At 33.8% G+C, this 15,442-nt stretch overlaps 1 protein-coding gene across 3 annotated transcripts; it reads right to left on the reverse strand.

The window, feature by feature from the left end:
* Positions 1 to 431: 431 nt before the first annotated feature.
* LOC116141724 (WD repeat-containing protein 44) lies at positions 432 to 9,680 on the reverse strand. 3 transcript variants are annotated; one of them, XM_031427208.1, is made up of 9 exons: positions 9,595 to 9,667; positions 4,182 to 4,562; positions 2,844 to 3,913; positions 2,665 to 2,755; positions 2,420 to 2,577; positions 2,271 to 2,322; positions 2,087 to 2,166; positions 1,899 to 1,992; positions 432 to 1,231 (listed from the first exon to the last, which is right to left on the reverse strand). In XM_031427208.1, the coding sequence occupies exons 3-9, from the start codon at positions 3,774 to 3,776 to the stop codon at positions 666 to 668; spliced, it is 1,974 nt and encodes a 657-aa protein (XP_031283068.1). In that variant the 5' UTR covers positions 3,777 to 3,913; positions 4,182 to 4,562; positions 9,595 to 9,667; the 3' UTR covers positions 432 to 665. The 3 variants fall into 3 exon arrangements, with proteins under 3 accessions (XP_031283068.1, XP_031283070.1, XP_031283069.1); XM_031427210.1 differs by lacking the exon at positions 4,182 to 4,562 and having other exon boundaries at positions 9,595 to 9,680; XM_031427209.1 differs by lacking the exon at positions 9,595 to 9,667 and having other exon boundaries at positions 4,182 to 4,947.
* Positions 9,681 to 15,442: the final 5,762 nt, after the last annotated feature.

Raw genomic sequence — 15,442 nt, forward strand, 5'->3', positions numbered from 1 at the left:
CCTAATACCTAGAGTGGAAATGATCCCAATTTCTTAAACGCTCTCCCCATGATGTTTAATAACCCTTACATCAAATACCTTGTGTTCTCATATTCTCTTACAACTTTGAATTGGTTCTTACCCCTATATTTATAGGTATCATATGGGATATTTTTTGCCTAATATGATTCATGTTTCAATTCCTAATAGACTCTTAAATTATATTCATATTTACAATTGTATTCTTTATTAAACAGTTTTCAATTTCACATGAGAACAAATAGGAGAGGGAGCCACAAATATCGCAACAATTTATTCTTTAATGATATTGAGATTAAAAGTATTAAATTAAATATTTATTACTTTATATTTGCTTCTCTTTTTTTCTTTTGAATATATATAAACGCTCAATAAACAAATAAAATGAGTCTAAAATATAATTGTATTTCTTCTTTTTTGTTGTCATATATAACTCTTAAGTAGTATTCACAAGAAAAATGAAACTGGCCTAGATGAAAAATCAATTGGTCCATCTCAAAAAGAGCAAGACCAAAATTAAGCCCTATGACATGAATAAAACAATTACAAAGCATGTCAAAAGACTTGAGCTAGTGAAAATTTTTACCATGCTAAATAGATACAGGAAGATTGTTAAGATACGAAGAACTCGATATGGGCAGCAACATTTACAGTCTCACAGGTAATCCATAGTTGTGGAAGGTCTTGATCATTCCATCACATCCTGCTGTTACAATGACAAGCCCCCAAGTTTCCGACATTGCCGCGATATCGTACATATTACTCTGGCATTGTTGATGTTGATGTTGATGTTGAGAATATAGACCTTCTGCTGTTTCCCACAGCGGAAGTTTCTCCTCAGGCCATGTCGCTGAGCCCCTGCACGCGCCGTCAATGGAGAACCAACTTCCGAGGGAGAATCGCTCAGATTCTCTATTCCAGGATGAACTCTCCAGGTTATCCCATCTCTGTGAGCAACGCTGAAGACTATTACAACTACTACCACTACACAGAATACCGTGTTCTGTCCCCATGCCTGACCATTGCACTGCAACAGATACACCTTCGGCAACGAAATGCTCGCAAGAACGAATAGATTTCGCGTGTTTGGACGATGGGAAACACAAGTCGTCATAGCTCCAGACATAAACGCGACAATCCTGTCCGACTGAAATTATGTGTTTCCCAGTTGTACTAAACGAAGCCGACATCTGACTTCCAGACTTTGAAAGACCTGGAATATAAAATATATTTTACTTTAGGAAGATTGCCCCACGTTGATTCAATAGAAAGTAAAATATTTAAGCTTCAACTACATGGCACAGATCATCATAAGATTAAAACCTTAAGATGTGAGCCTATGTAAAGTGTTTGCCATTGAAAAAGGTGCAAACTAGAAAACCAAGAATGACTGCACCATCCATGAAGGTAAAAGCTGGCTGTATACAAGCAATAAGTCCAGCTGTAAAGGCTGATGGGAAAGCGCGTAAATGCAAATATTTTTTATCTAGTCAAGCTGATCTGATTCCCTTTCTTTCTTCAGATCAAGAAAGTTTTAGATGCAATGTATGTATGAATGGGGTAAATATTAATATTATTCAAAACTACTGTTTGACTTGTCTTTGAGATTTCTCGAGTAAAAAAATGGTAATTCAGAGAGGAAAGTTCAAGTCTTCTTTCAGTGAATTGAATGTTAGAAACTTTGCTTAATTGGTAGTATAAGGTTTATTAACAGCTGTAACAAGATCTAGAACTAAAATTTTGCAGAACAACATTAAGTTTGTCAAAGGATTGAATTGATTCTACCTTTAGGCTGTAGTAAAAATAATAAGAATATGACATAATGGAAATGCAAATCAAAGTGGAAACATTTCAAAACGTTTTAGATATCGAATATCTACCTTTGAATTTATGAATGACATCAAGCCCGTCCAATATTCGAAGTTTGGAGTCTTCAGAAGTTATCATAATTTTTTGAGATTCTTCCTTTGAAAACTGCAACAAGAGATGAAAGACGATGTTAATAACAAGGAGGATTATGGTTAAGGCTAAGTTGATTGTAGCTAGGTGGAGCTTTAAGGGCAAATACCTGAATCCCAGTAATCTTGTTGCCAGAGGATTTCTTTCTATCTGGAAAATGAACCTCTGCTTCCAACTGGAGATCATTGCCTGTACCATCACAAAATCTATTTAGGATTCGTCCAAAATACGGATCAACTTAGATCCTCCAAATGAACTAATAACACCTTCTAAAATTTGGAACAAGAATTTACCAGAGGCTTCGTAGAAGCGGATAGTGCCTGTAACTGTACCAACTACAAAGCCCTGCTTGCAGTAGAGAATTAAAGTTAATTATCATACGAAGTCATTTATCTTCTAACGTTTTCACAGACACTCTTAAGCAAGGTAACCAGAATCATACCTTTCCATCTGGCTGGTAGCATATTGCAGATATTGCGTCCCTCACATAAACCCAATCAACAACTCGCTCCTCAAAGACCCCCCAAATCCGAACTTTTCCATCTATGGAGCCACTGATGAAGTAATTATCATCAATGGGATTGAACTGAATGCATGTCACTGTTTCCATAAAGAGCAGATGATTAAATTTGCATCACTGTGAAACTGGAAAAGAGCAGCGTAGAAGATTGTTGCAGTGATATTTACCATAATTACTGTGATGGAAAACACCGAGGCATTTATCGCATCCCACTTGCCATAAACGAACAGTTTTATCCATTGAACATGAAAGAAGATACTGCAAATAGAAAGTCCAATTTAGTTTAACATCAACAGCAAATGCAATAGAAGAAACCAAATAAAGATTTTGCAGGGGATGTACTCACATTAGAATCGGACCACGCTAGGTCTAAAACATCACCCGTGTGGCCATGGAATTCTTGCAGTGGGGACTCTTCTATCTGGAATATCTTATTAGGTACAACAACGGGCACATGGCTATACTTTTTTTTACCAAACATGGTCTTTCCTTCTTTGACTATGCTACCGAAATTGTCTTCATCAATAAACGATTTGCAAGAGCCATCCTCTGATGTAACATGCCAAATGCGCACGACTCCATCTTCACCACCACTTGCCAGATACTGCCCATCTGGACTAAACTTCATTGTCCAGATATAACCCTTGTGAGCTTGAATTTCTTGTCCCATGTAAAGAGCTGTGAACTCTGTGCACTTCTTCTTGTTCTGCTTCACCTTCATCCTATTCGTTTTCGGTTTTTCAGAATTTGATCTTGTTACATCAGGTATAGTTGTATCTTCTCTTCTCCTCCTCATACTAACAAGACGTTTCCACCATTTCTTTACCTTCTTCTCATTGGCATCCTTGCATTCTTCCAAATGAGACTCGTAGTTCCTTCCTCCACATTCATCAACAGACAGCGAAAGTTCAGTGCTTTCGCCTTCAAGAACCACACTTTTTTCAGTCATATCATCTACCATACAATTGGCTTCACGATTCATTTCTCTTTCACAATCCAAATTTTCCTCAGTTACCTGAGTAGATCTCAAAACAGCTCCACTGCGTTCTGTAATTCTATCCAACCCAATCATCTCATTCACAGGAGCAAACTCAACTAGACCTATTTCTCTTAAAAAATTTCTGCGTCTTTCCTTGACACTTCGCGGTTCATTCATCCAAATTTCATACTCAGATCTCCCATATCTCGATTCATCTTTCACTACAGCTGACTCGTTGGACGACAAACAATCAGCTGAGTCAAAGAACACATCATCCACTTCCTCATCAGAGCCTAGCATGTCTTGTACTTAGATCCAATATTCCACATCAAAAACCACTTCTTCTAAACACTTCCTCTATTACAACCAATCACGCATGCTCAAATCTCACTTATATAACCCACCAAAGCCTCAATTCACGGACCGAGTTTTTCTCCCTGAATGGTATAAAATAACAAGATCAATTCCCACAAATTCAACACAATAAACAATTTACAAACATGGGCAAGTACTAGGAACCAAATTCTAACCCCAAAAACACCAATAACAAGTTGACAAACTCTGGCTAGCATGTTCTAAACTTCCCATATGGATAAATCCCAATACAAAAATGAATAAAATAAACCCCAAATCATGGAAACGAAACAATATTCAAATGAAAGATACACACACGAATCAAAGCCACAAGGTTCTGAGGACTATTACCTTGGTTTCAATGCAAAGCAACAAACAAAAGCCAAAACCAGCACCGACCCTCCTGAGATTATGGCTTCTTTAACACCTTAGAAATCAATTTTCACACCTTTGAGCGCATTAAAAACAACCTTATCAATCACAAAACCCCCTCAAGTGCTTTGCATTCAACACAATAGAGAGAGGTCTCCAAAGAATGGCACTTGGCAGGTTAACCAAACACAACCGAAAATGGCGGACAAAGTAAAGTTAAAACAAACAAAACTTTATATAACAAAAAACACAGATGGCATTATCTTCAAATGAGCCTATCTCGAGATCTGGATTTCGCGGCGCACGAGCAACAAACACAAGCGGCGCGGCCCGTGAAACAAGAACCTACTCTACAAATCCCTGCAAAATTTTCATTTAAAAAAAAAAAAAGCCACACTTAATTTGGCAAGTTTCATGCCATTTTTAAAAAACTAAAAGAATCCCAAATAAGGAAACTGAAGCAGCCATTAAAGCTCTGAACAAGTTGGCTATATTATGCAGAGATTAAAGGTAAAAGAAGAGAACTTTCTTTTGAGAGTTTCTAAAAAGACATTCAATGAGCAAATTTCAACCACCATTAGAGCAGCTACTACTCTAGACAATAAATTTTGTATAAGAGAAACAACAAAACACAGGCAGACACATAAAGGTTCTTGGGTTATGTGTTGCAGAGTAATGTTTTGAGACCATTAATGAAAGCTAGAAAGTGTAGGAAAACAATGCTATATATAGAGTAGTAGTAATGTAGTAGGAGGAGGAGGAGGAGGAGGAGGAGAGTAATAGAAAGTTGCAGTGCTTTTTGCTTTTGTTTTTCATATTTTCAGAAAACAGAATTCCGGATTTCTTGCACTCTTGTTCTGAAAAGGAAAAGCAATTTTTGTTTTTCTTTGTTGCCATATGTGATGAGGTAGAGCTTTCATTTGTAAAAGGGAAATCCACCACCTCCAAAATCAAACGCCATTGTTTTTCTCTTTTCTACGGTAAAGGATTTAAGGAGGTGATTCACGGAAAAGGAAACCGAAATAACTTGTAATGAAACAAAAGGGTTTTGTCTCTTTTGTATGAATTTATGATTTTGTTTCAGACAAGTTAACAAGTACCAACTCTAACTCCATCTCTCTCTTGCATGTGGGTATGTTATGTTGTGTATGCACGATGATGGTGATTTCATTGCTGATAAATACTCATTTTTCTGCTTCAAAAAAAAAAAAAAAAAAATCTCACTCACGTGAGCCTATATTAATGAAGGTGGGAATCAAAATTTCACCACAAACAGAGTATCTTTGAAGATCTCCACTAAAAGGGTTTGCATTTTTTCCAAGGAAATCACCTCAAAGAAATAGAATAATTTTATTAGCACCCAGCTTTCGTTTTATTGATAAAAATAACTAATTTTTTGAAAGATTTTAAGTAATTTAACGAGGTCAGAAGGGTTTATAATATTGTTCCAAAATCTTAATTATGAGTTTATTTCATTTTTCTTAGAGATGATTAGAATTTAATTTTTTTTTTTTCTTTTGGTATCGAGGGTGTTCAAACTAGTTTGTGCGTACTCGACTATTCTCTAAGCTCTAAAGTTAACAGTTAGATAATTTTAGTGGTACCCCTTATAGTAGTCATGAAGATTCAAACTTAAACCTTTTGAGTAATATTCTAAAATTTCAAACGAACCTTTAAACTACTAGATGTAGTTTTAGAATTAAACTTATTCACTATAAATCAAAAAAACTCTCTAAATATATCAAAAATCACTTCAAAATAAAACCATCTAATAGAAGTATTTATTATTTCATAATAAAACGAACAGTTAATACTATTGATTCACACAAATAAAAAAAATAAACCCTCTTTTTAAGTATTATAAGATTTTGGGTGTATGAAAAGTAATAATCTTGTTGAAATTAGATAAAGTTAAATATCACAATAGTATAATATCCATAAAGTAATTCAGCATCATTGTAAAGAATTAAATTTAATAATATAGATCACATTTAATCAAAATAAAAAGATTAAAAAATCCAAATATAACAATTATGGCATAGCATATGTCACCTATGTGGTATTGTTAAATTTTTCGAATTTATCTTTTACTAAATTAAGATTTATTACGAGCCCTCCATTATTCATGAAATTATATAAAGGGCTATTGTAGATAACTAATTTATCGAAGAGATTTTTAATTAAAGGGTTCTCGAAGGAGTGAATGTAATAACCTAATTTTTCATGGTAGAGATAGAGAGAAAGATTTTGTACGGACGAGGTTGAAAGCAGAGAGATACAGGATGTACGGACAGAAGGGGGGGGGGGGGGGGGCGGGGCGGAAGTGATAAGATGGAACATGGCTTATTATAAGAATGGTGAGATGGGTCCAAAAATAAGTGTCACTCTCTGTGTCTGAGAGTGGGACCTATTGATGCTTGTGACCACACTGCTTCCACTTAATTTTCAACCGTTGATTTTGACAGAATCATGATTGGTTGTTTCTGAGTGACCTTTTGGGAGTCGTTTGGTGAGAGGGTATTTGACATTACTACGGGTAAGTGATCTTATATTACTTAATAACCATGTTTGGAGTAATCTTTAAATATCAATAATGGTTACTATTGGTAATATTGGAGGTAATCTGATTACCTCCATTTTTTTAGGTATTTTAAGATTATCAAAATTATATTTTTGTGTTATAATTTTATCCCTTATTAATAAATGTTTTGGACAATAATACCCCTATTTTAAAAGAAATTTACATTAATATCCTATTTTAATTTTACCCTTGTTTAATTAAAATTTTGGACAGTAATACCCTTATATTTAAAACAATTTACAAACCACCATTGCCACCCAGCCATCACCACCACTGCCACCTAGCCACCACCGTCGACAACGGGCCAACCACCACGGACCACCGTCGGAAAGTCATTGGAGTCCCTAGAAAAGAACGAGATTCGGTGGGAGGCTCTGGGAGGCTTCGATATGGCAGTTTTCAGCCATATTGATGGCTGAAAACGACCATATCAGGCCAAATTGATGGAACTGGCCGTTAACGGCCAGATCTAGACAAGATCTGGTCGTTAACGGCCATAGACATGGTCGTTAGCTAACAGATCTGGCCATTAACGGCCAGATCCATCGATCTGGTTGGAAATGGCCAGAATAGATTTGGCCATTTCCGGCCTGATAAGACCGTTTTCGGAGCCTCTTGGTCACGGTGAGCTACTCACATGGACTTTCGAAGACTTCTGACGGTGGTTTGCAATGGCGGCAGGGGGCGGCAAGAGGTGGCGGTGATTTTGTCATAAATTAAAGTTTTATATAAGCAGGGTGTTTTAGCTAAATCTGAAATATTGAGGGTTAAAAAAAAATATTCAAAAATTAATAATAAAAATAATATTATATTAATATTTAAAAAGGGGACAATTTAGTAATTTAAATAACATACCAACCAATTTATTTCCCATAACCAAACATATTAATATAACATACCCACTAACTAACCAAACATATTTTCCTAAAGATTCCTAGTAATCTATCTTTCCAGTAATCCAACATTTTCAGTAATCTAACATTCCCCGAACCAAACGCCCTGTGTATGTATTTCAAGGAAAAAATATTATCACTTAACCTAATGTGTATGTATTAATATTTTTCTGAATTAATAATTTTTTATTTTTTATTTTTTATTTTGAACGTTTGATGTTATAAGTGTTTCGTTTTCATTTATTTGTTAACGTCAAAGAGTTACCACAAAACTTAAAACTATATTACTAATAAAAATGTAACATTATTTTTTTAAATCATCAATTTTTTTTCAAAATGACACGACCTTATGATCAATCAAAGCAAAATGTTAAGTCGGCAAAACTATAATAAGGCCATACATGATATTCACTGTTAATAATTTTTTTTAAACGAGAAAATATTCTAAGTTTAGGTTCAATATTTTTGTATTAAAGCATTATCATTATAAAATTTACAATTCATATTCTTTTTATAACGAAAAATTATTCTAATAATGATATTTTTTTACTAGTATTTAGACATGAACCATGGATAATGGATAATTGTCTAAGGAAATGGGAAAGAAAGTTGAATATCTTGGTATTTTTTGCACAATAATTTCTCTTTCAAAATAATTGAAACTTTAGCAAGTCACATTGGATGTTTGGATCACAATGTTGGGGTAAAGTGAAGAAAAACTAAATGAAATGGACCATGAACGGCTGTTTTTGTCTGCCAATGTGATGTGATCTCTCTTCATTTAATTAATTAAATTTTCCATTAATAATAATAATAATAATAATTTGTTTATTCATTCCAAAATATAAATAAATAAAAATTGATGAAGCTATCTAATATCTATACCCATCTGGCAATGGCATCAAATTTCTCTGTCCAAGAGATTATGATCCACACGTGCATTAGTGGGGTGTGTGAGATCTAATATTAAGCACTTTGTGTATTATTCTTTTATGGCAAAATGTGTCTTTTTTATTTTATTTATTTTTATCTATTTTTTTCATATAAAGTTCATCTTGGTGTATATGCACTAAGTTACATGTTAAACTATCAAGACCTAATGTAAAAAATTATATATATATAGTAAAAAAAAAATACCCATACCAATATTTAAAAAAATACCCACATAAAACTTATGTTAATTAAATTACTTCAATAATTACTAGTTATTTTTATGAATTTTTGTGTTTTTGTATTTTTAATGAATTTGAGTGAGTGTTATCTCAAGCTTAGTGCCGGGGAACTTGGAGGAAAATGAGAACTATTAAATGCCCATATGGTGAATGGCAATTTCAAGACATGGGGGTATGAGATTTACCAATACCAATAACTTGTTAGGGCTAAAATGCAAACTAAAAAACTATCCATTTAAAGAAAGGAGTTCCCAAAACCAATGTGTTTTTTCATAAACATGATCAATAACCTAAATCATGAAAAGGGTATCAAATTATTGTATAAAAATGGGAAGATTTTTTCTTCAAAATGAAAGAAAATTAATCATGTGAAAAATATTGAATGGGAAAATAATATGACATTATATCAAGTAGTATAGACCAAAAGACTGGTCCTCAAGCTAGGGCAGGCCGGCTGCCGCAGCCCCATTTTGCTATCTATCAAATAAGTTTGTGCGAAAAGAACTCTTTTTTTTTTCCTCAGTGATTTCTTCCCTATCCAATACTTTTTCTCGGCAAACAAGCAGAAGAAAGAAAGCTAGCTGGCTAGAGCGAGAGAGATATATAGATATAGATATAGATACAGCACACTTTCTTTCTATCACAAAACAACTCACAACAAAAGGCACAATGAGCAAGAAAAACAACAAAGAAACCAAAAAACATGAGCGAAATCTAAAACAAGAGAAGTTATAGAGCTAGCTAACCTCAACCAGAAACGGCTCAATCTCTCTTTGTGTAGGCTTTAGCAGAAAAAGAGGAAATCCCCACAATGATAAAGCTCTGAAAAACTTGTAAATGTTTATATAAAGTGAGAGAGAGAAGAAAGAAGAAGAAGAGAGATGGCATATATGCGTGTATATGGTCGAGGCATGTTTGGTAATTGGCAAATCAAAATGAAAGTATTTATTTATTTATGGGAGTATTTTGAAGCCGCATAAATAATTAAGAGAAGGGTTAATACTTTATAGTATTAGATAGAGAGACACCTAAGCAAGAAATGGTATAGGGGCATATCTCCGCTCGATCTTCTCTCGATTTGCTCTCATTTAAAGCCAAAAGGTTGATGCTTATTTTCCCATTCAATAATTAAATACTATGTGCTTATTATTACACTCATCCTTCCCTTTTTTGTATTGTTTATGTAATTGTCTAGTGAATTTGGTGGTGTTATTTTTTTGTCTTGGGAAGATATTCTTCTTTGGTAAATTCAAACGGTCAAAAAGAGAAATTTGAGATGAGGTTGTAAAAAGGACATTTTATGAGAGACAAAAAAAAAAAAAAAGGGGTTCTTATAAAAGTTCAGACTATATAAGTTTAAGTACTTTTTCTTTTTTTCTTTTATTTTTATTTTTTATTTTCTTTCCCTTTTCTCACCATTGAAGACATGCAATTGCTCGGAAGCATCTTTACAGTTATCTAGTAGTTAAGGAAATATCCACAAAATCTTTTATTGATTTCTCTCCATGCAAACCAAAAAGGTGTTCTTTGATTTCTTTCCCAACTCATTCTATATTATTTAATAAATTAAAACAAGGAAAAAGATACTCGAAAATCTTTCAAGGGCTTTCCTTCAATCTACAAATTAATCATGTTTAAAAATAATTAAAGGAAATTAAAAATATATATATATAATATTCATATACAAATCTAAAAAATTGCTGAACTTACAAGTTTGACAAATTTATTTTTCCTGATGATAAATGAAGGACATAAGGGTTTACTAAAGTTGGAAATTATATGCCAATAAAAGTAAAGTTGACATTCAAGATTCTTGAAATGTAGCAATTTATAAAAATTTAAAAACAAAATATTATAATTTCCTTACCCTATATATAGGCTAATATATGCAATTTATTGAAGAGTAGAGTGTGATGTTACCTTAGAATGACCCTCGGATATTGTCATGGGTTGGGGGTTACCCAAAATATTAGCATGCTTAGTGATACTTCTTCTATTGGATGTGGGATTGCAACATTTTCCCCGACTCAATCACATGATGCTTTCGTCAAGTTTGTCATTATCTTTTGCTGATCTGAGCTATCCCTTTTGTTAGTTTAAGGAACGCATCCACACTTATGAACCCAAAATCCAACCTATTTCTATCGGATATGGTATTGCAACAATATGGATTTTGATTTAAATTATATAATATAACTTTTAAATTGACTTAATAACATTATTAAATCAGTAATACATCAAATTTCTTGGTACTTATAATCTAAATCTCTGTAAAAATGAGTGAAAACTCAATAATAAAATAAAGGTAATTAGTAACAACACACCAAAGCATAGGGACACTAAAACTATATACAGTAGATATATAATTCTTGAATGGATAGCTTACCAAGTCTAGGGTTAAATAAATATTTATTGAATAAAATAAAATAAAAAAGACCCCACTCACATGCTAGTTTTCTTTAGAGACCCAGCTGACCTCTCCTTGGAATTTTGACTTGGAATGCACATTCTTCAACCCTCTTATGATCAACAACCCACTGGCCTCTTGCTCTTGGTGGGATATACTTGTCACTGCTCATGCATGGCTTAATTATTAATTAATTAAGAGATTTAATTCTGTTAATTAGTTTATTATTAGAGAGAGATATGAAGATCCTTCAATTATTAAATTATAAGTATGTAATTAAAGAGAAGATCAGTGATGGCATGTGACCATATATTTAGTCTACCTAATTGCCAGGCCAAATTCACCAATTACATTTTCTTAATTTAACATTTGTTAGATGATTAATTAATTAATTCTTTTCCAAAAATATCCAATATTGTACTTGGATTATTATTAATTAGTTAAATGAATCAAAACTCATTAAATATTATTATTAATTAGTTAAATGAATCAAAAGTCATTAAATATTATAATCTCCACTATACATAATGGAATGCTGACCTAACTTTTTGTGTTTCTCAATTTCTTTGAATCTTCATTCATCAAACAATTTAAAGATGATGAAAATAAATATGCCACATGATTAATGTTGTGCAGTCTTTTCATCAACCGGATTTGTGCCACCTGTCCCTTATACCATGTCGAGATCCAACAGTCAAACTCGCCCCACGTGTCGCTCTCACAACAAATTATTTCGCCAACAAGATTATCAATCTTAAGCATAGGCGCTCAAATTTAAGCATGGGAGCGTCTGGCTCAAATCCGGATTAAAGGGGATTATATATGTAATCCACCTCATAATAACAACTCCCAACCACTGTCAGACAGTGTATAAAAGGGAGAAACCACCTCTGTTTTAGGGGATCGATGATTCACATTGGAACAGAAAACCCACATAGAGAGAAAGTTTGACCTTGTTTTTACATGTTTTTCCTTGCAAGTACCATTATGTGTAAAGTAAATACAAAGCAATAATATAACAATGAACGTAGGCTTGATTCTAACTAGTCGAACCACTTTAAAAACCTTCTTTGTTCTTCCGTGGTGGATTTGCTAATCAGTCTCTTACTGGTTATTTGTAACCACATACACATCATGCCCAATCCCGCCAAGGTTGATTGGACACCTATGGTTGTTGCATTTTTGCGTAATAACAATTAATTAAAAGGCAAATGTATATAAAATGAGGTTACGAATTTTCCCAACATTGATGGACTATAATATAGAGTGTAAGACCCACTCCAGTTCATGAGAGAATTTTTGTTTAGTTCAGTTATACTTATGCCCTTCTTTGATTTGATATCAGTTAAGTTAAAGGGCAGGATATTATAACAATAAGGGTGTTTTTATAGTTTTCAATAATTGTTATGCCGCTTGATACCAGATGCTTTGTATTTCTCATGATAGATAAAACTAACCTAAATTAATTAGCGTTAAAATCTTAATATATAATATGAAATATATTTTATTTAATATCATTTAATGAAACCAAAGTCATAGTCTAACGTTTTTTTGTTGTCCTCGCAAATTACGTTCTATTCATTCTAATCTGTCTCTATTTGGATCTCGGTCATACTAGAAGATTTATTAGACTTAAATATTAATGTTTTATAGACAAAATCCATAGTTATTTAAGATTTGTAACACAAAAATGTAACTTGGAAGATAAGGTTGTGTTTAGTAAAGTATTTAGAATAATATTTTTTTTAAAGTTGACTTGAGTTGTTATTACAAGGATAGGATTTTAATTTGAAAATATGTTTAGTAAATTTTTTGAAAACATTTTATGATTATATTAAGATTATTTTTTAATCTCCTACATTTGTTAATTTATCTACATTACTAGGCCTTAGAGTTGCTGTCAGAAAATCATGGAGTTTATGCATGTGGGAAATTATGATAGCTGACCTAAGAGGAACCAATCAACACAACGATCGATCGAAATAATGGTCAAGGCCCTCCTTTTATCCCACACATACGTACACCCACATAGCTTCTAACATCATCTAAAAGGGCTAGTGAATATTAAACCATAACATAAATGGAGAACATGAATATAAATGAAGAACATGTACAGAAATGAAGAACCTATTAAATGTTGGCAACCGGTCACCACCGTCGGACTGTGGCCGGAAGTGGCCGAAATGGTGCACAATCGACTGGATATGGCCCGTAGTGTGTCGATCTGGCTGTTTCCAGTTGGATCTACCATAGATCTGTCTAGAAACAACTAGATTTACTGCCAAATCTGGCCATTGACGACGGCCAAATCTCGGCCATCATTGACTACTAGATCTGGCCATCAAAGGCCAGATCTTTGGCCGTTCATCTAGCCTTTTTCAGCCAAATCCATGGTGGCCTTGGGCGAAAAATGTCAAATCGGGGCACGATCGACCACATACAACCGGTTGTGTGCCATTTCGACAGATTTTGGCTACCTTCGGTGTTGGTTGGCTGCCGGGAATATGTGGGTAGATAGGAGTGTTTTTGTCAATTATAAACTTTTGTTGTTACGGGTGTTTAGTTAAATTAACAAATTTAAGGAGTTAAAAAAATTCAAATATTTTGAGTTGAATAGAATAAGATTAGAAGTTGATAATATTGAAACAAATGTGTATTTTGAATAAGATTTGATAGAATAATATTTAGAATAATGAAACATACACAACCCAAATAATTGAATTACCTATCCCACCTAGTGATGGCAATGGGCCGAGCCGGGACCGGGTACCCCTTGGCCCAGGCCCAAGCCCGACCTCATGACACAGGCCCAAGCCCGGCCCGAGCCCGCAACGGGTATGATAGGCAAAGCCCAAGCCCGGCCCGACGGGTTTTTTTATAACCATAGGCCCGGCCCAAGCCCGCCTTTTTTAATAATGTTTATTTTTAAATATTAATAAATTTCAATTTTTTTTATTTTTAATTTTAGAAATAGTTTTTAAATATTAATTGAGCTATTTCCGCAAAATATTTTAAGCAATAATTGAGCAATTAAAACTCCATAATATTTGATTATACTAACTTTTCAGTTGTGCATAATATGTTATGGTGAAATCCACTTTTATAAGTTGAACCAAACTCATCTAACTCATTTAAAGGCAATTTTAACATGTTAAACCTTCAATATGGGATAAAAATTGAGGTTAGGGTTTGGGAAAAATAGATATATATAGGATAATATTGTAATTAAATATATAGTATAAGGGTAAATTAGTAAAATTAATACTAAAATTTTTGGGATGGGCCGGGCTGGGCCAGGCCTAAAGATGTACCCATGCCCGGCCCGTACCCGAGGTCGGGCCTTAAAATCAAGCCCAGACCCAAGCCCAAGCCCGCCAACCTTGGGTAAAGCCCGCCCCTTTCGGGCCAGGTTGGGTCGGGTATCCGAAAATGTCGGGCCCATTGCCATCTCTAATCCCACCGTACACTGATTTCATTTCAAATGTTCTCCCTTGCAAATCTACATTATGCAATTAAATAATAGAAATCCCACGTTAGAAATGAGGCCCTAACTAAAGCCAAATCCATGTTTAATTTAATTTAAGATTAAGTTCGTTAAAAACTTGTCTTCGAATGTACAATTCCTCCTCATGTGGGCTACAACTTTTGGACATAACAATAAATAAAAAATTGAAGCATTGTAGTTGAAAAGTAACATTGTGATTGAGACGTGTCATGCTGATAATGGTTCGATCAAAATCATTGTCCCCATTTGAAGATTTGTTGCCAACTTCTAAATTATTATACAATACCAAATTCAATGTAGTGGGCGTGGCACACCTTCGTTCATACTTCTGTCAACAAATCATTGCCACTCGTATTGTTTTTGTAACAGTTCTAGTACACTTAGAATCTTTATTTATTTATTTATTATTATTATTATAATTTATAAGATTATATTTTAAGTGTGTTGATATCAAACTCTCGCATCGATTAAAAGATGATAATCTTGGTCGCTTATTAGTATAAAAACATCCTCACCACATGAGGCGTCTTCTTATGACAAAATTATGAAAACCCCATAACTCAAAGCAGAAAATACATATCGAAACTCATCTATTATATGTCTGGATCCGACCCAAAGCGAATAATAATTCTGAAAACTCACTTACCATGTACCTGAATCCGATAGAGTGTAATAAAGTGGG

Source organism: Pistacia vera, unplaced genomic scaffold (assembly GCF_008641045.1).
Source record: "Pistacia vera cultivar Batoury unplaced genomic scaffold, PisVer_v2 Contig40, whole genome shotgun sequence".
Taxonomy (NCBI): Eukaryota; Viridiplantae; Streptophyta; class Magnoliopsida; order Sapindales; family Anacardiaceae; genus Pistacia; species Pistacia vera.